The sequence below is a fragment of the Tubulanus polymorphus genome, chromosome 9, assembly GCF_964204645.1.
Source record: "Tubulanus polymorphus chromosome 9, tnTubPoly1.2, whole genome shotgun sequence".
NCBI lineage: Eukaryota > Metazoa > Nemertea > Palaeonemertea > Tubulaniformes > Tubulanidae > Tubulanus > Tubulanus polymorphus.
This window is the reverse complement of record NC_134033.1, coordinates 8651284-8673029: the sequence shown is the minus strand read 5'-3', so window position 1 is coordinate 8673029 and position 21746 is coordinate 8651284. Positions and strand designations below refer to the sequence as shown.

The following is a 21746-nucleotide window of genomic DNA, read 5'->3' as shown; positions in this document are numbered from 1 at the left end:
GAAAATAGGACAAATAGGACTTTTTCATATAAAAATAGGACAAAATAGGACAAGCACTAAAAAATAGGAAAAAGGTTTTAATTACGGTAGAACCCTCGTTGACACGAGTACTTGGGGTACTAGAAAACCATTCGAATTAACAAAAATGCGAAGCATGCAATCCGTAGACGTTAATTTCCCGACACTGGTTACCTATCGATTCCTAGCACGTCCTTGTGTTCCATGATTGGCGGTCGTTATCTGCACGATTCTGAAAATGAACATAAAGAGATGAAACGATAACACCTCGTTCCAAAATATTTTCGGTACGGTGTAAAATGTAATTGTTATACTAAACACGTATTTTGCCTGATGCACTCCATCGGGAATCGTATTAACCGCAACGTAAAGAAAACATAGGGACCGAAAGTTTTTACCGTTTTAACGAATTTTCTTATCATCCAGATCGTATTAAACTGTTTTCTTACTAGTAATTCATACCTCATTTGGCCAGGACGTACGCAAATAATCGATAGACCGCGACTCACGTAGTAGGCCGTCTAGTATTAACGGGGTTCCACTGTTCAGGATGAAATTTAGAAGGCTCATCGTGAATAGAATATTACGAACACCATCCAGCGCTACTCTGGGGGAACGGGATGTGCATTACAATACCGGATTAGTTAAGTTCGGGTCATTCTGAATTTTTTTCTTCCTAGCTTGAGGGACGACAAGATATAATTCAATCGTTCCTCTAGCCATAGAGAAATTAGTTTTTTTAGTATGGCCGGAACTGCCACCATAGTTGTATGATCAGATCAATCGCATTTTGCTGGCAGACTCCTGAGTAACAGGTCTTTCAGAAACCGGCAGTGTCGTTGAAGCACTTTTGCATCACGGTTCATTTGGAAATAAATCCTTATATCGGCACAATCAATATTTCAGGTCGGTGTACGTTGGAACGAGTTGAAGGTAAAACGTCCCCGACACATACCCTTTTGAATAGGCATGAAGGCACAGATTGTAGTCCGATTTGTCTCAGAGATTTGTCGTGCTCTGGAATTTCGAATTACGCAAGGTACCGGTATTGCTATACATTTGGTCCCATAACATCTCTGAGAAACGGACAGTCATCGGAATATCAATTTTATTTGAAGAGATGCCAATACCGAATTCCACGCACATAATCAGTATCTTATCACAGTTTTACTTTTTTATTCGGGCATATTGCAACTACAGCATCACAATAATTCCCTCAGTGCTACGTTTCGTTCCGTGATTTCGTCTGTAGTCAGTTCAGAGTCGCTTCATCGGACTGAAATTATGGGTAACCACAAGCTTCCGCTACTGGGGCTATATTGGTTTCATGGAATAAATGTGAACATTCATTGGAGAAACAACAGTTGGTATTTACGCATCTCACTTTAAGTCACTCACTATTAGTTATTCTTAGTTTCTATATAAAATCTGTTCATAATTCATACATTCATAATATTCATATATTCATAAAATCTGTCTCCTATCATATTCAACGACTTATCTTCTGCCAATGTCATTACCAAGGCTGTCAGAAATATAAGATTTCGAAAGCTTGGGTTAGATTATGTGTAAAAAGAGCATTCCTAAATATAACGATTTAAGCACTGATTTGATTTATAAATGCCGTTGAGGGGCTAGATGGTAGTCCTCCATGGTTATCCAATTTTACGAATTGAGACTGATTTCGACAAACCTAGTAAAACCAGCAAGGCAAAAACCCGCTATCGCTGATTTGCAGCTTTATATGATGTCTTTCGATTGACAGTTACTTCAGTTATTAAAGGGTCTATTATTGATTCATTAAGGGGGAACTGCAGTGAAAAAACTTTTTTATCTTGCGTTAGAAACCATTATAAATACATTTTCACAACAGCAGAAAAAAAATTCATCTAATACTTTATCCAAAAAGAGGGTTTTGTAGAGTATCTGGCCGCCGCCATTTTCCTGCACGTAGCAGATGCTTTCTCTCCCGGCTGCGACGTAGTTCGACCCACTGCAATACGTGTTACTGCTGCTATTCATAGTGTTTTCATCACTTGAAGTCCAGTTTTAAACTGCAGCATAATGCCACACCAGCAATTATTTGGATATGTCTCACACATTGAGTGGATAAATAAAAGTAAAGACCCCACTGGCAGCCCAGCAGGAGTATTTTAATCGCAATTTTCATTCGAGATCTCCAATGAGTGTGTACACACTGGAGTGTGTGATACCGGGATACGTCATAAATGTTTACATGCCTCACTTTGGAATCTAAATATGGCGGCTCTCATCTGCCATAAATTCAGCTGATAACAGTATTAAAATCGTTGTATACAAGTAAATTAGGTAGAATTGGAAATTTCAACTAGCGTTATGCTAAACAACAACAAGAGTAGAAGTTTATGACCAATAATAATTTTTTGATTGCCGTTCCTCTTTAAAAATTCCTTCACAACAGAAAATGCCTATAAAGGTGTTTGAAACTCCATCCATTTAAACACAACACTCCAAAACCCCTTTGAAACGCTCTCGGTTTTGAGCAAAAGACAATTAAGAAATGTTTGCCCCGTTTGAAAGTTGTACAGTAGCCTTCCCCATAATTGGTACAAATGTGATCGAGATTTCTATTTAGCAGAATTAGGCTCTTAACGAATTAGATTCGAGTTTAGGTGGTATATAGGATAAGGTGTGCCTACGAAACCACCGAGTTAGCGGTTTACAAAAATAAATAGCACCCATTTAGGAGGAGCTTACATTATAACGAAAGGACACTCCTTGAGAAACGGAATTTCTTTCCTTCAACGCTCTATCCAAGATTGACTGATCTGTAGGCACCCTTAACTATGCTCTACAAAAGCTCGGTATTTCAAAACAAAACCAAGAAATCTCGGTTTTCCCTTTTATTTTGATTATCTACAACTTTTGACATCAATTGATCTGCACATCTTTGCATACCAGTTTTTACCTTTTGCTGCACAATTCAGTCGATCACTAAGTGTCTGACCATTAACTACTTGCTAGCAAAAAATCTAGGAGTAGCATCAACAAACCTAGAAATTTGTAGATTTGGTGTTTTTGACTGTTTTGTATCAAGAAATAGTCTAACCAAAGGTAGTCAATAAGGAAATTAAACTTTATACTTGTAAACAATTTCCCTGGTGGTGGTACTCTATTTAAGGTACGTGAAGGATATAATTGTACAAAGCGTGCAAAATTACCATTCATGTAAAATAAAATCTGGTGATTATAGATATCTGCACGTGTTCTGAGATTCTATGGATTATTTCAGCAATTCACAACTGCTTTTTGCTTTTGTTCCATACATATATCAGGTCACAAACGTTGAATGGCCTCCCATCTTACCTCGTAAGATCTAAACTGTATTCCCAAACGCTATGTCTGCAGGCGTCTTACCTCAATTTCATACTCAGTCAACCCCTGTTATACCACCTCCCATATACTGCCAGGTTTTCCCAATGTATATTTCTATACAAATGCATAGTGGAACACCCGGGGTGTTTCACTATATTCCCCGGATTATTCTCATGTTCACAATCTTTTCGCTAAAAGTGCTCAGTACTTCATTAAAGATCTACAAATACTTCCACTGAATATTGACGAACGAACGTTTCATCCTTCATAAACTTTGACTGGGTAACTCTTACGCCGCAGTCATGCAAGGGCCAACGAGGGACCTAAAGTAACAGAATCGTATCTTCCTATTCATCACAGCTACTTTTGTAGAAACTTTGTATATCAACACTTTTTACTTTTGTAGCCCAGCATATGACTCCATTTATCAATACATGTGTTGACTCCTAGGTGGCGCTCCTACAAAATTACTGTATCAGTGGCGGTACCATAGTCAATGTATCTTATGAATTGATTAGATTGATTTCAAGTCACACGCTTCCTAGTGCGGCGGCGTTTCAACCGAAAAGCAGAAGACCCGTTGTCGCTGCTTAGCCCATCCCCATGAGTCCCTGGTTTTATGCGTCTTAGTTCTTATGTGCCCACGGAACTATGTATCCCCTGATAAATCATGTATCGATCACTGATAGGGGGAATGACACGTGCCAAATCGTTATACACCTGCCCCTGAAATTTTCACCTTGTCGTTCCGCAGCAGGTGAATATACAGCTGATAACGTGGTGCATGGGAACTATGAGCAATCATCTCAATATGTGCGCGTAGATGCGAACCACTGCAAATCTGCGTTCCATTCCTGGATAAGCTACATATTCGGATCGGTCGTTTCTAAATTTTTCCTAGCATATAAGCAAGGTAGGTTAATGTATATTCTATATATGATACTACATTGTAGTATTAGAGGCCTGTAAAGAAAAAATAAACATTTAGGTAGTAATTGTTTTCTGTGAAAGAGGACAAATCCTCAGACAAATTTCAATAAAAATAGGGCACCTATCCTAAATATTTCAAATATTTTCATTAATTTCGTATAGTAAAACGAAGATGTATTGAGGTGAATTGGTGTTACCATCCAGGTCAATTGGGAAATTGTAGGACATTTTTCCATACACTTGTTTGCAGTCTTGAGTTCTATAGATCGCGATCATAAGCCAACAACAAATCCGATTTTCTTGATTTTTTCGCTGCTTTATTTGATATTATTCTCCGATGCAAACTCTCTGCAGCAGGCTACACGAATCTACAATATGTCGGAAGCTAAACCACATTAGTAAAACTACCTTTAAGGGAAAGCCTAGCTTTATAAACCTCAATAAATACCAGTTCCTCCGTTAGTTCCATATATACCATGTAGGAATTTCTGATTAGCCCCATTTCATAGTCACCTAGGTGTCATTTTACATTTTCCAATTTTAGAAAGAAAACAGTTGTGTGACAAAAAGTCCTATTTTGAGATTTCAGCTTCACGGTTGTATCATGTACCTGATGTTTATTTTGTCATCGGGGGTACCTCTCTAGGACCAACTATTTCGGCCCTATAGATGGCCCCTATTTCAAAAATAGGTTTTTCCCTAGCTTCTTAAGTGTAGCTAGAGAAGAGGTTTTTTCGATTCATTGAAAAGATTTCTTAATGATGTACCATTTGATTTTGTGATCGCCTCTAGTTCCCCGATGGGGCCAGAAATATTTGTATTTCATCCGGCAATGCATTGAAGGTGTTTAGAAACTAGATAGTGCAACCGCGTGGTCAAATCCCAAAACTACTAGAATTTCCTTCAATCGTGCACCGAAATTTACTAATGAATCAGCCATCACTCTCAGTCCTATACTCTATCATATTGGAAATTTTCTCGATGCGATCTGATCTTTCTTAAAGGGTATTCTACTCAAGATTTTCAGGGATTCGGACAATCTGGTGATGGCTACTGTGCTCATAGTGACGTGGTTATTAACAGTAGCAACTGCTCCAACACTGTCTCTGGTAAGTGTCCTTCGTGTGTTTATTTGATATAATTATTGAACGGAATGATTACGGATGATATATTCTAATTGCGTTCCACCTCTCCTACAGGATAATCTTGCAGGGTCTACGCAAGAAAGGAGCGAATCGGTTTCGTTTCGTAAGCGCTCAGTTCCTGAAAAACGTGATGTGAATTTGAACGAAATGGTATTGCCACTCCTCGGACGACCTGCCTTTCTCGGTAGCCTCTACGACGCCAGAAGCGAACGGATATTGTCCAACTATATCTGGAACAGACAGACAATAACAGCAAAGTCATTAAAGCAGATGAAGATATCTTCGAAAACTAATTTCTTTGCCGCAAAAACAATCACTGACAGATTTTCGGTTCTCGATCTTACGGCCGAATTAAAACTGAGTATATTAGGTGAGACATTTTTTCAAAATTTTGCAGCACTCATGTAATTTTGAAATCATGAGGGGGGTTTTGTCGATGGGCTAGGTTATTGTTTTTACACTGTTGAGTGCTTGGATTTAGACATAATTAAAACTTGGATAATTTCGTGACACTGGTACGCGGACATGAAAATAGAAGTACACTGTACGTGTTATGTCGGAATCTATCAAGGGTGCTGTACCATATTCATTTTTCATAAATTCACTGGTAATGATCATCAAACGATGATTTAATCCACAAAAGTCTTTAAAAAAAGTCTTTGAAAATTTCCATGAAAATAGCGTGATCTGCGTTTGCAGAAAATCGACGGTCAACTACTCGCGCGCACTTTGTCCGTATGGCTCGCCGATTGAACAAAATCTATTTTAGAGCTAATTTTTTGACAGTCATCTCCCAAACTTACAGGTGGCTACGCACGTTTCTAAGAAGATATTTTTACGAATGCACACTCAACAAAATCTTCCGATAAAACTATATCATCAGTAAAAGATTCTAAATTGTATCTCAAAGCCAAACTGGCGTGAAGTAAAAATATCTGTCACGTAGGCTACCGGTATGCAAAAAATCATTTCATTGAAAATTAAAAAAGAAAAAAAAACATATAAAAAAGGACTCAATTTTGGTCAGTGTGAACATTTAATTATAACTGACTTTTAACGAGAATGAAATCTTCGAAAAATTGATTGGTGGCCTTCTGTCTGAACAAATGCTCATAATTGTAATACATCCCTCGAATGATGTAAACAACTAAAACTATGAGTGACCCGATAAGATACGGTACAAACTTGGTGAGAACCTGGGTTTCATCGGAGGTTTGTTCATTTTTATCATACGGATTAATCAGGACAGAAATTTGAGGTCAGTCAGTGCTGGTTACTGACGAAACAAAGTTTATCGACTGACATGATTTTTAATAATTCCACGATAGGATTGCTATAAGTAGCTTACATCTTCACTCAGACAAATCGTTGTTACGCGCGACCTACACCGTGGCGCGCGTACTCTATAACTGATACATACACGCAGTGAACACGAGAGTATAAGGCTATATTGCCTACGCGGCTATATTGACTGTACACGACTGTTTTCAACGCGAACGCTCCACTGTGCCGCGCAGTTAACAAACTAATGCAAAATATAGCTGCAAAGCAGCGATAACGGGTTCTCTGCACAGTCTTAGAATCCTGTTCAACGGTGGATTTCGACAAAGCATTTGATAAGGCACAACATCAGCCATTACTAAACAGGCTATTAGGTAACAGTATCAATGATAGGTCGCTCAAATGGCTCAGCAGTTATCTCTGAACGAAAACTTGTAGCCGAAATCAACGGAACGCCTCGTCTTGGAATAAGTCGGTCTAACTAGTGGAGTCACGCAAGGTAGTATCCTAAGTCGTCTTCTGTTTAATGTCCTGACAAATGACATACACAGTAATCCCAAATATACCAGAACGAGTAAATTTCCAAAACGAACTTAACACGCTGTTCGACCAAACACCTTAATGTTCCGACGAGAAAATCTTGTTTGATCGAACAATACGCTTTTTGTTTGAACCAACACTTTTCTTCATTCTCACAAAAAAAAACCTTTCGTTTGGACAAAAAAAGTTTATTCAACTTTGTTCTAACGATTTTTTCAAATTGGTTCAATCGAACAGAATATTATTGGTTCGAATGAAATAAATCTTGTTCCGACGGAAGAATTTTCAAGCGAAAGATCTTTTGAACGAAAAAAATATATTTTTGGGGCTCCGCAGTAACTTAAAGCGGGACGGGACGTAGGTCGGCCTTGTGACGCAATGCGATCCTCGCGTTGCATCGCAGGTTTCGGTGCAAGTCAGTTGCAATACGATTGTCAGCGACTGTGTGCGATTAGTTTCTGCCAGTCGCAAGAGCACGTAGGTCGGTTGTGACAGTCATGTCGCGTCGCAGAAAGTAAAACACGTGCGACTCCTTTGTGACTGGCGTTGCTGACAGTCGTAACCCGTCGCAAGGGAGCGTAGGTCGATGAGTCGTTGCGACACAATCGTCGCTGGTGGTCGCAGTGAATGGCGTCGCAGTGAGTCACAAGCCGTCGCAAGGCCGACCTTCGCCCGGCTTAAGTCATTAGGAATTAATGAAATACCAGTTTCATTTATGATGAAAAAACTCAAATGAAAAGTCTGGCTTATAAAGCTGTCTGCTCAGACGAAATTTTCAAAAAAATCTTCATTTTTGGCAATAAAATTGATAATTGTGATTGATCGTTGCAAGTCACAACCAGTTAATCACTAATTAACATGCATTTTAATAAATCTGATTCCTCCTTTACAGTGAACTTAGCTTTAACCTAGTAGAGGCTACTAGCCTATATAGGCCTATGTATATGCGTAGGCCTAACATCGTAGGCCTATTGAATAACAACCCACCTAAATATCGTAAATTTTGTTTTGAAGTTTTGTTTTGAATCCAATGAGTGCGTTAATAAACGCAACAATTATACTTTGTTTGTTTGAGACAGTAAAGCTCAGTACCGGTAGGTCTAAAGTATGGTGGCTGATAAGGGCCATGCGTAAAAATACCCGAATATGCAAATGAGGGCGACATTACAATAAAACGACAAAACTAATATAACGCGACAAAGGTTTTGTCGCCCGCGACAATTCAATATTTTTTGGTTTTGTCGCCCGCGACAATTCATTTTTTTGTTTTGTCGCCCGTGACAATTCAATATTTTGGTTTTGTCGCCCGCGACAATTCAATATTTTGGTTTAGTTGCTTGCGACAATTCATTTTTTTGGTTTTGTCGCACGAGACAATTCAATATTTTGGTTTTGTCGCATGCGCAAATCAATCGTGACAAAGTAATGATTCGAATGACCTATTTAGTTCATCGACCATGTACCAAACACTATTATTGTGCCCCAGCATTTGGGGTCATTTTACTTGAACGCCAACATTCAATATGTCCACCAGATTCTGGTGATGATAAAGTCATTTTAATTTTTCTGCCAACTTTATTTCTTCTTTCATATTCATCTGACATTAAACATCATTACGAATGCGTCCCCTTATTGAAATTAAGTTAACTATCTCAATATATCGATGTTACTAGGAAGACCTTATTTAAAATGTGGTGATTTTTATGTCGCCTTTTTGCGATATTGTCTCAATAAATTGCCATACGTATCACGACATTTTAGCTAAAGGAGTGATAATTATGTCGACGGTACGCGGTTATGTTGAGATACAGACGTCGACATTGGTGAAAGGCGTGATCCGTATCGATTTATCGAGATGTCACGTTCCAACTCGACGAGTCGTCATATTTATGTCGACATACCGCGATATATCGCGTCAAGTCGACATGAATATGTCGACATATCGTGACGTTTTGACGACATATTTCGTTTTCACGGCTATTTTCCTCGCGGCAAGTCGACATATTCATGACGTCTTGAAACTCAGTCGTCATATCACAGGTGTCCTCATCTTACATTTAGACGTATCTTCAAATGACGGCTTGTCCCGTGGAAAATGGGCGAAAAAGCGAAATTTGTCGTGAAAACGTCACAATATGTCGACATATTCATGTCGATTTGACGCGATATATCGCGATATGTCGACAAAAATATGGCGACTTGTCGAGTTGGAACGAGACAACTCGAGGCCCTTTATCGCTTCCGTACATATAAGCTTCCGTACATCTTTAGAAAAAGAAATAATATGTGATCTTTCATTAAGTAGGATCACTTAAATGATCGCTTTGATATCACTTTTAAAAAAAAGAATCTGCCAAAATGACCTTGATATTCGACACTATACCAGATTAATCGACTTCAAAATAGGCGAAAGCATAAGTCTTTATTACGTTAATTGGACTAATTATTCAAAAGCTAATAAAGTGGGCGACAAAACCAAATTAATGAATTGTCGTCGACGATAAAACCAAAATAAAGGACAATGGCCCAGAAGCTCACCGACATGATAATCTGAGAAGCAAAAGGAAGAAAGCGAAATTTGCTTTCAAAGAAGTGGCTGCTGACCTGGTCCCAATAAGTAATTGGTCAGGAAGATCTCATCGAGAGATTAAGTCTGGCATTGCTAATCTTACCAGTCAATCCTGTGACAACATTGAACATTGCATTTGTAATTGGGGTGGAGGGGGGTAATTATCAAAGCTTAGTTGACAAAGAACCGTGAGATGGAGAGGTAACACTTCATATAAAATAAAATGTTTTATTTTTTTGCAAAATAACAAGCTAATTTTTTTTACAATAACATGAATCTTGAATAGTTCAGATGTTCCGTCGTACATGTATCTACGTTATGGTTTCCCGTGAACGTCGTAATTTTTGTTATAAGTTTAATGACTGTTACTCGCCAGATCATTACCTAAACAAGAGGCCCTGAAGGTAAAAAAGAGAAAATTTATGTTTTACTGATGCTTCTGTATTCCATTGCCCTAGCAAACTCATTAATGACCAAATACTGCGAGTTGCTAAATTACGCTAAATATTAAGTTCGTTCGTGTCATCTCGAAATTTCAGCCTGGCCACCCTCAAGAAATGTTTTAAACGCCTGTGCAATGTTCTATCAAAATCATTGAAGAAACTGTTTTCATGCACACACACGCATTGTAGCGACAGATAAGAAGACAAAGCAATTCAAACCCACCGTTCATATCGCTAAATCAGGTCTTTAATTATGTTGTTATAACTTTATTCGGAAATAATTCAGTAATCGCACATTCGTTACTAAAATAGCTTCAGGGACAGCCGAAAATTTGGAGAGCTCTCAATTGGCAAGCTGGTGCTGCCATCATTAATCGGTATTGCGCAATCGCAAGGCCAGTAAATCCATTGGTAAAAAGTGGAGGGGTGGAAGATTATTTTTTTCTTCTAATAATCTATATAAGCAAACGATATAGCTGAAAGAAGTTAATAGGCATTTTTTTTACAAACGAGGTCCAGTCATGAAAAAAATGAAGGTCTTTTTATAGGATATACATTGTGATTCGTTAATTCATGTACCATACCCGACGACTGGTGGAAGTTAATACGCTACGGTTTCTTCGAGTATCTTGACGTCGAAATAATAATCAGCAGGAATCCAATAGGGTTTCTGCCGAGGCAGCAGAAACCCTAATAATCATGCTCCAAAACGGATATTGCGAACGTTAATAAAATGACTTCAATTAATGATGATAAAACAAGTATTCCAGTTGTGTAAATACCAGACTCATCTCTAAAAATTCGATGCTATCAGTAAATCAGCCGTGCGCCATTTTGACGTCTATTGGGTTAGTGCAATTTCTCTTTTTTTCCGAATATGAAAGAATTATCTTATGTAGTACACAAAACTCAGATAGTATGGCAATGTTGGGTGACAATGTTGATTGAATTCTAACGTTGATTTATTCCGCCAATGCCTCAAACCCACAATTTTCTTTGAACAAAAGTAAACAATTGTGACGCGACGTTAAACGTTGGTGTTCTATGTCGATTAAAACCATGATTAACTTAGGCTATTGTGTAACAGAGCCACATTGACTCGATATCAAAGTGTTCAGCGTGTGGGATTCTATTTAGGGACGTGTCCCGGTTATCATAAGAAATCAACGGTAACTGATTTCACGTCGATAAATGAACGTGATTTATCATACTGAAAGGTCGGGATCATGGGATTTTCCATAGACGGCCTTAGATATCCTGATTTGTCTACCCTGGTATAGTGAATAGGATTGTATTCGTGTTTTGATTCGGTCGGAACTGAATTGGTACATCTTTATTGTTTCAGATTTAGCCAGAAAGATGTTAAATGGTGCGTACAGACCCTATCTACACTATACACCGAAAGTAGTTTCTGTACGTCTATACTTAGATCAATATTCCACCAGAGTAGAGGCATTTCTTTTCTGAATTCGAGAGCTACCAATGCTATTTTGGCAACCACACTTGTTTCACTCGTAGCTACGAGCAATTATCTCAACTATCTCACAATTCTCAATTATCTTGTGATTATTGCTCGTAGCTCGTTGTAACTCGGTCCTCTGCGTCCAATTTCTTCCACATTTCAGGTTAAGTAGAATGACCTTGTCTCATTAATAATTCAGTAATTAATGAAAACTGTATGATTAATTACTGAGTAGACATATGAATCTGACATATATTCGGTGGGTCCTAAGATGCGCATGGAATCTGGAAAAACAAGAAAACAGCTTAACGTCGATGGAAAATGATCTAGTTTTGACAAAGTTAGTCTAAATGTTAAATCACGCCATCGAGCGACATAACTGGTGTCGCAGCTCCCCATATCTTCGTGGTATCAGATTATCCTATGGTAGAGCGGCTGTTATGTGAATCTTGTGAAGTTTCTCTCGAACCGCAAATTTAAAAAAAAAGTTGAATATGATATTGAGTGTCTACGGACTATCTACTGTACGTCGACAACTTAATGGCAATCAAACTGTTGTGATTTTAAAAAAATATATACTTATGAGGATGCCGAAGCAAATTCATACTTTGCTAGTGATAACGAGTTACCTTTCAGCAAAGACTGTTTTGTTGATTTGTTTACTCATAAATAGTAGAATCTGTTTTTCGTGGCAAATATCATGTCATTACAAGTCCCTCATGTAATTTTTAGTTTTCAGATGAAAGTTTTATGGCATTATTTTGAAAAGATTTTCATTAAAGTGAATAAGTTGTGCGATCATTTGTTTCACCTGTCTCTGATGAATTTTTGCTGGGGCTGTTATTCTTCTGCTTTCAAGGTGTTAACTGATATGCAATTTGAAACTGGAAAGGTCGGATAGAGCACGAACCTCCAAATGAATTGCTTGTGAAATGTTTTAGCTCATGTAGATCTTGGGAAAAGCCCAGAAAAAAGCATAATTCTTAAATTTCCAAATAGTCCTGAGTTATACATGACAAAATGGTGACATGTATGATTATCATATTCAGGGTTAATGAAAAAGTGATGCAATTATAATTGATAAGTAGCTATATTGCCCCAAACTGTTTTGACGAAGTCTCGGGACCCAATGGACTCATGTTACAATTCAATTTAATTCTATCCAATCCAAGCCCGATAAACAAACCTCTGTGGCAATCATTAATGAATATACATACTTGCTCATGTCTCTCTACAGGGGGCCTCATTACCGTATCCGGGAACGCAGCGTTTCTCAGAGAAAGCAGAACGAAAGAAAACGAAGAAAGTTACAGCCTAGCCTACGACGCTACTACGCGAATCGAAGCGATGCCGATCCATCCGCCAGATATCGTTCGGAGTTGTAAAAGCGCCGCAACACACGTCGTAAGTGCACTCGAATATGGCATGGGTGTTACTATGACATTCAGGAGAAAGGTGAGCAATAGCGAACGACGACAGCATGTAAAGGGACAATTGCAAGCTCTGGTAAAATCAATTCCATCTGTTGAAATTTCTGGGAATGCTAACGCAGACATAGATGAAAAGACGAGAAAGTTTGCTGAAACTGTAAATATCGATTTGTACGGAGACGCTTCGGTGAGAAAGCCCCCTAGCACGTATGAGGACGCTATAAAGACATATAGTAATCTGGCTTCTACTCTTGGTGAAGCTCCTAATTATGCCACATCGATACCAATTCGTATGCATTTGACGCCTAAGGACAGGTATTGCACTGCCAAAACCGTCGCACTGTATGAAATATCTGAACAAATGACAACAAAGGTTACTAATGTATTGATTGAGCTCGACCAGTGTCATGACGAAATAAATAACCTGTATGAGAGGGACTCAGTTAGGAATCTGAGCCAGATTCGGACAGTATTAAGTAATTTGAAAGATAAATTGGTTACGTTTAAATCTCGCATAAAAGAGAGATTAACTGGGGCGCTCAGACAGGCCCGAACCAATGGAAGCTACAGACGCATAAATAATGTTCTGACAATGATCAGACGATCACAGTTTGATCCAGTCAAACTTGCGGCATTTGTTGGAAAACGAAAACGAGAAATAATGGCAGTTCAAGTGATTTTTGACTTTATTCAAAATGAAATAAGTGCTGGTACTATTACTTTGTATGATTATGGATCTGCCTTCGATGTTGTTGGTACAGCTGTAGTGACAGAGTTCCATTTGAACTTACTACAGTCTGCAGATGTACTTGATGAGTACCTTAGTGGTACTGAATCTAAATCGGTCGGATGGTTCGATGAACCACGCAAAATTGCGGATGTGGGAAACCGCTTTAAACGCTTCATCGAGTACGTTAAGGAAAATGCAGCGGATGATGATAAAAAATTCTTTGTTAAGATAACGGAAGCTGACGACGAAAAACCCGTCACTATACTAGCGTATCATGATGATCGAAAAGTCAATTTTAACCCGATAGCAGAAACCCCGGCAAAACTCCTTCCAGTGCATATCGAATACGGTAGTGTTACATTTAATGTGACAAGGCCTGAGAATCAGGATATCAGCAGTTGCCAAATACTGCAGAAGAAGTACGGGACAGATGACGTTCAGGAAACTTTGCATCGTCTAACAACTGGTGAAAATACGCTTACAGTTAATGTCGAACCATCCACAGCTTATACGCTCAAGATGAAATACATAACGAGTCTTGGCAGGTCAGTAGCGAGCGTAGAAAGTGATCCAATCTTCACTTCAGCATCTGGTCCACCAACTAACCTAGAGGCAATTAGCATAACAACTACTGGGTTGATGTTACGCTGGGTGGCGCCATTAGGAATTACGAAACCAATAAATCAGTACCTAATCACCGGAAGCACGTGTCCAGGTAAATATATAGATGCATACGTATTCCTTGCTATTTCTATAGTTCTGAAACATAAGTGACGAAGTTTTTTATAGGGAGATATGTTGTTGAGATATGTTGTTGATTTTATAACCAGAATCAGGTAAATGACGAAGTTTCGTTTTGTTAGGAGTGATTGTGACAACAACATTTGGCCATCGTTTACCCTGGGACAGCTTTTCGCCATCATGAGAAATGTGAGACTTGGGGAGTATTTCAGTAAACTGCTTTTCGTCGCACAACATAGGCTGTTCCAAGCATTTCTGTCTTTCTGGTGTACGAGGTTCTCCCGAGCGAGTCTTTCGATGTCAACGTTATACATGCATAATACTTTAGATTGTATTTGCTGCATGCACTGTTCTATAAAACAAGTTTTCTAAGTGAGTTTCAGGAACAATGGAATACATTATCTAATTGGTGGATGTTTGATACATAGGAATTCGGTATTAATTGCATTCTCATCTCCTGTTTCATAAAGGTTACATAGATTAATCTGTGTTACATTTATCATAATATCATTAAAACGTAAATATTGTTCATCTTCCCCAATAGGAAAATGTAATCTGTTGTACATACTAAACCATATAGTCGACACCATGTCATATAACATGTCGATAGGCAATGCGTAGGCAAAAAAACATGATTTGGTTTGAGCCACAGCTCGAGTTAATGAGATCGAATCAACCGATTAGCATCCGTAAAATTAAACTGGGGTTCATCTGATATGGCCCAACACATTCGGTGACGTAGAGATCTCTTTGGCTTTTTATTGAAATAACAGCGGTCGCGGTCCGACGCCTTTCTCATATAAGATTGTCCCAATGATTGGTTGAAGACCATTATTAAACCAGGTGTTTTCAAAATATTGTATTCTGGTCTAACTACTAAATCGACTATATATTCAAGTCTCTATATCACGAATTGAATTCGTTACGCCTCTAGTTTGAATGTTGTAGCTCTAAAAACAACACGAAATAATTCCCTTTTCTACAGGCGGCAAGTTATCGGTAAACATAAGAACGACGGAAACTTCAGCTGCTATTGGTGATTTGTTGCCAAGTACAAGTTACAATTTCCACGTGAAGGCGATATTTGCCGAAATAACCAATGGCGATGCGACAATAATACCAGAGAGTCTTCCGTCCGTTACGTTAGAGGTACAGACGGGTCCAGTAGCACCTGCGAAACCACGTGCCACATCCATCGGCGAATCAACTGTCAACATTGTTTGGACACCGTTGCCGTCATATAAGAATATGCGAGTCGAGTACACGGCTTGCTATCGTCCGCAAATTTCACCTAGCAGCAGGAATTGTATAACAACAGCGAATCCATGGGCGAAAATAACTGGATTAGGACTGGATAAAACATATCTCATTTATGTTCGGGTAAGTGATACATCGAACCACTTGTATTGTAAGACTTAGCGTATTCGAGTGGAAAGTTTGGTCCTTTTGAAATTCTAGTTCTTTCGATTGCCATTTCTGTATTTGTATCATACGTTACTGGAATGGAAGAGAGGGGGGAGGGAGAGAGGAAAGACGCTAGTTTGGGCTTTGGTCGTTTCTTGAGGCAGCCTTTGGTAATCGAGTTTACGCTTTTAGTACGCTTATCGAGCCCGTTGATTTATTCATTATTCTGTATATTGCAGATGTTGTTTAATGGGGTAACCAGTGATTTCAGTGAATCGCTTATCGTCAAGACAAACGAGAAAGATATGTTCACTAAAGTCAAAGATCTCGGTTAGTTGCGACCCCTGGGTTCACTCAGATTTACTATGTGGAAAAGGGGTGCTGATTTTGGTGGTCAAAAACCTCTGAAAAGCCCGATCGCAGTACGATATCTAAAAACCGCACCCACTTCTTGGCTTCTCGATTTCTCTCTTATTTAACACACTCAAGATGCCGATGAATGGTTTAAAACTGGCGAACTGACTCCAACTTTATTTTTTTTCCGGGGCCATGGTCTGCATTGTTGCATAGCCAAGTGGCCATGTGGGTGGTTGTATTTAAGTATGACGACCGTTATATAACACATACCGTCATTCTTTGTTTTTTTATGCTGGATATATCTCAAAAGGGAACCACAATCGAATGTTATAATAAACGATATGAGTAAGAAGCTTGGATGTAACATGAGGCCAATTCGCCTTACATTTATATGAATCGACTAAGTAAACACATCTGTAAACAAAGTAATACATACTTTCTTTGTAGAAGATACCGTAGATTTCATCCGTGATCATTTTGGTAAGTTCAAATGGAACAACAAGATGAAAATAATTGCTTTAGTGAAAATGAATATAGCTTGCAAAGTAAATCAACCAGTGGCCATAAAAAAACAACTTTTGGACTTTCTTTTACCGAAGTTCGAACATTTATCTGGGCTAAAGGTTTAATCTAGCTATCGTGAATTCATTCATAAGAATCTTTCAAACTAGAACTAAAAGAGAAAAGTAGAACAAAAGGGCCGTACCCACCCGAGCGTTCAAGGCTAATGTTAGTCTTGCCACTCTCGACCATAAAGTATTGTACACGTATATAAAATCTTTGGATGCTGGTTCTAATTGGATCCTATTCTCTATCTAAACTAAGATAAATTCTTTTATTTATACGTTACAGCCGGAATCTCAGAGTTCTTACGCACCCCGAATGTCGAACCAAAGGATAATTCAGTGGGTTCTAACTTATCACTCACTTTAGAGCAGTGTATGGACCGTTGTCTCAAATCGCGCACGTGTGACGCGATCGTGGTGGGACCGACTGGCATTCCGTGTCGGATACTTGACGAATTCACAGGTGAAGCGATTCTTACTGGTCGAGTAATACCATCTGAATTATATGACATGTACTGGAGAAAAGCCACATATGTTAATACGATAGTAGTATAACGTATGGGGCAAACCTCAAACTTACGTGTATGTGCTTCAAAATATATCGAGTAGTCGTATTACGAATATACCATCCTGCATCAATAAAAGATTATACGTTTGTGTGTTTTACTTCGATGAAAATCCTAGGTATCAGTCTTTGTTATTTATAATTCGACAAGAATTAGTTTGTACCTTCAAGGATAACTGTATGCCCTAAAGTTACCCGGCAGATAGCATTCTATTTTTCCATAGAAAGTGTGAAATTTGACATATTTCCATTAGGCCGGCCTTTTATGCTTTACAGTTTCTACTGGATATTAAAAATCTTTTCCAAATACCATTCTAGCAGACCTGTAGGGCTACTGCCAGATGTTGTGTTGCCTGTAAATTCGACCGCCGATCACACAACTATATCTGTACTTCGATTTATGATTTCAAAATCAAAACTCCTGTTTCGCTTCCGGTAGATGTGGTGGGTTATCAAGGGACACCAAATTAAAACAAAAATCGAACGAAATCCATACCAATTGAATATATGACAGGGTCAATCCCGTTTTGACCAACGAATAATATTGTAGGCTGCATACAGCCTGCAACGACTGAGGATGAACTTGAAATCTTACCTTGTAATGTTGACGTTTCTGATCAATTCAGTTAATCAAGATAAATACAAATGGCCGGGGTGGAACTTAAAAAACATTTACGAGGGTAGGCTGTCGTTTTTTCCCACGCAACCGGCCTGTTGTTCAGTATTTCAAAGAATTCATACATTAAAACTTACAACACCGGCTTTCCATGGACCCAAGCAGGACAGGAATTAACTCAGTGATATAAATTGCAACTTAGAATTTCAGTTGTTTTAGATTTTCGAGGCTTGGCACATTAGTAATTGGAAATAAGTTGGTTCAGATCAAAGAAAACAAGCAAGCTCGAATTTATTTTTTTACTCACCCTCTCAACCTTTAACCTGAACCAACTTATTCCCAATTACTCTAATGATATTCATATAAATGAATTACATATAAATGAATAACATATATAAATGAATAACTTCTAAAATCAATTTTAATAAAAAATATGTTATTAAAGTGGAGAGTAAACAAGTACACAGTGAGAACAACAAATCATTCTTAAATAGAATTAAAGATACTACAAAATGCTAAATCAGTAGATTATAAATTTAAGAAGTTAAACTAACTTGAACTAACAATTCATTAAAAATATTTAATTACTAATATTGAAACAGTTACTAATAATTATGGTAAAAAATTAGTTATTCGCTTAGAATATGAAGGATTAAAAGGAAATAAATATAAATTCAGAACATATTTACCAGATAGATTTCAAAGATTATCTAGTGGAGATCTAGAAGAATTATGTTCTGGTGATTTCTATTTCATATATAAGGTTAAGATTGAAAACGATAATATAGATTTCGAATAAGAAAATATGTAAAATAAATGGCAGAATTAAAGGAATAAAGAATATTTGTTGATTCTAGAAGACTTACAAATTATAAATCACATAATTTACTAGTACAATTAGATAGGGAATTTAAAAATTGTGTAGATTTAAAATTACTAAATGTAAGTTTATGTAATTCTTTTTATAATATATCAGCTAAAAGTTTTGATCATAGATTGTTTATGATTCATGATAGAAATATGAATAAATGGTATCATCTATTTCTAAGACTTCTTAGGATTATATAATTTAGAAACATTATCTCAAGAAATTAATAGAAGAGCTCGGTTAAAAGTGGGCAAAATCTGTTGGGTTTAACATTAAATTTATTAAAATTGATAGTTCTAATAAAATGAGAATAAAGTTAACTAATGAACAATATAAATTTATAGTAAAAAAACCATTAGCTAAAATGCCAGGAGTTAATCAAAATAAAGTTCATACAAATGTTGATACTACACCAAATATAATGCCTTTTACACACTTTTATATATATTGCAATTTAATTAATCCTACAAAACATTTGAAGCAACTAAAGATACAGTTTGTAATTCTAGTATATTAAATATTCTACCATTAAAAAATGTTAAACAATGTGGAACACAAATAAATTATAATTTAGCTGAGTGCGATTTTAAGCCTTGTATTTCACAATTTGATAATTTCAAATAAGAAGTGAGAAATCATAATGGATACTTAATTGATTTAAATAACTTTCCTGTAATTTATGAATTATGTAAAGAATAATTTGTTCACTATATAAATGAATATAACAGTAGGACCGAGTATATGTTTTGGATTTGATTTTAAACGTGGGAAAGAAATGAAATTTGATATTAATGATTTATTAACTCATATTAAAAATATTCCATTTTTAATGAAACAACATTTAAATATGAAACAACAATAAATAAAGAAACTTTTAATGTAGAAAAGATTACTGATTTAATTAAAGAGTCTTAAAGATTTTATGATTAAGATAAAGAATTCATTATCGATGATATTAGAAAAATAATAACTGAAATATAAACTGTAAACTGAAAAAGAAAATAATCCTGAAATTATTATAATTAATTTCATTTTCTCTTGATTTCTGTAAACAAGATTTAATAAATTTAGTATATTTTCACTCATTTAAATAAAAACAATTTATTTGATTTATTCATAAGTTAATCTGATTCGGCAACTTTCTTATGAGTATTTCCGTTTTTATGGTTATTTCCGTTTTTAAACTTAATTCGATATCTTCATTTATCAAATCTTTTCTAATATTCTCATAATAAAAGTATAATGCAGTTAAAATTAAACCTTCTGCGATTGGATAACGTTTTAAATCACTTTTTCCGGTTGGTATGAAATCATTCATTTATTCAAGAAAAAATAATAAATTTTTCTCAATTACTTTCATTGGATATTTAGTTTTAAATTATTCAAAAGATTTAACTTAATTCAATTATTTCTTTATTTTAACAAATTTTTCAATTATCTTTAATAGATATAAACGTTTTGAATATATTAAACAATTGATTAAAAAATCATATGATTTGAAATGAATTTAATTATTCAAGAATTTCAATTATTTTAAAAATATTAAACTTTTAGATATTCAGATAATTAACCGTATTTAATAATTATTTGATTGAATTGAATTATTTTTTCAATTATTTCTAATCGATTTTAACTTTTGAATATGTGAAACATCCAATTTAATAGTTATCTACAATTATTTGATTGAAATTAATTTCTTTTTCTATTATTTTCAAAATATTAGACTCTTAGATATTGAAATCATTTAACTTTATCCAATAAATATTTGACACACCCACACACCCACACACCCACACACCCACACACCCACACACACTCACACTCACACTCACACTCACACTCACACTCACACTCACACTCACACACACACACACACACACACACACACACACACAACAAGATGGTAAGTACACGTAGTGTGTCGGGTGCCTGCCAACTATCCTGTAGAGTCATCAACTTTATATATCAAGTGTCGCGTGCCATCAGCTGTAGGATATGGAACCCAAATCAAGGATCTATTTTTATGGAACTTCTTAGTAAAACATTACTACGCTTTTATATTTCAGCTTGCGCACCAATTCTCCGATTTACTCAAAAAATAACTCTTCACGTTGCACTATAATGCCGTATATCGGATATGTATTGGCTTAAAGTATATATTGAGGGAGGATTATCTTCGTTTTGAGAGATCAATTGGAACCGAGGTCGGAGTGTAATGATATGTTTTATATCTTTTTGCACTTGTTTAGAACTGTATAGGGCTAGAATATCTTGAAAATATGTTTCTCATATGGCGTTTGAGCTATACTGGTTGATGTGGGGATGTTATAGTCAAATCATCAAATTTGATAAACATTTGATATGAATTATGTAACGTGATGTTTAATTTTTAATTAAACATTGAGACATTGAGACTAAACATTTTACGCAAAATCGAGGTGTTCGTCCTAATCCCAGGACCCCACCCCCACGCTACACGTCGGAATTACGCATATACATTTTACAATTGTATGTATCATTTGATCATGTCCTCCCTCCCTTTGGGAAAACAAAAGTTTATGAAAAGGTTACAATCGACAAACTTAAAAACTAAGGGGCCCCAACTTTGGATTTCAGCGTTGGAATAGAAGGTTTCGTCGAACGATTCAAATTGCGGGTTTGTGACAGCCTACTTTGTATTTTCGAGAAAACCGAGCCATTGATTCCCGCGGGGTCTAAGCTCGGCTG

General features: G+C 36.8%; 1 protein-coding gene across 1 annotated transcript; it reads left to right on the top strand.

Moving 5' to 3' along the window:
• Positions 1 to 5337: 5337 nt before the first annotated feature.
• Positions 5338 to 17573, top strand: LOC141910522 (neoverrucotoxin subunit alpha-like). The gene is made up of 7 exons (XM_074801215.1): positions 5338 to 5411; positions 5502 to 5817; positions 12980 to 14617; positions 15629 to 16023; positions 16287 to 16377; positions 16852 to 16884; positions 17257 to 17573. The coding sequence occupies exons 1-7, from the start codon at positions 5349 to 5351 to the stop codon at positions 17523 to 17525; spliced, it is 2805 nt and encodes a 934-aa protein (XP_074657316.1). The 5' UTR covers positions 5338 to 5348; the 3' UTR covers positions 17526 to 17573.
• Positions 17574 to 21746: the final 4173 nt, after the last annotated feature.

What these genes read in the sequence shown, in the direction of transcription:
- LOC141910522 (XM_074801215.1), top strand. Translation starts at nt 5,349, where the DNA reads ATGGCTACTGTGCTCATAGTGACGTGGTTATTAACAGTAGCAACTGCT. An exon ending in CTGCTCCAACACTGTCTCTG is followed by an intron (nt 5,412 to 5,501) that starts GTAAGTGTCCTT and finishes CCTCTCCTACAG; the next exon opens with GATAATCTTGCAGGGTCTAC. An exon ending in CACTAAAGTCAAAGATCTCG is followed by an intron (nt 16,378 to 16,851) that starts GTTAGTTGCGAC and finishes CTTTCTTTGTAG; the next exon opens with AAGATACCGTAGATTTCATC.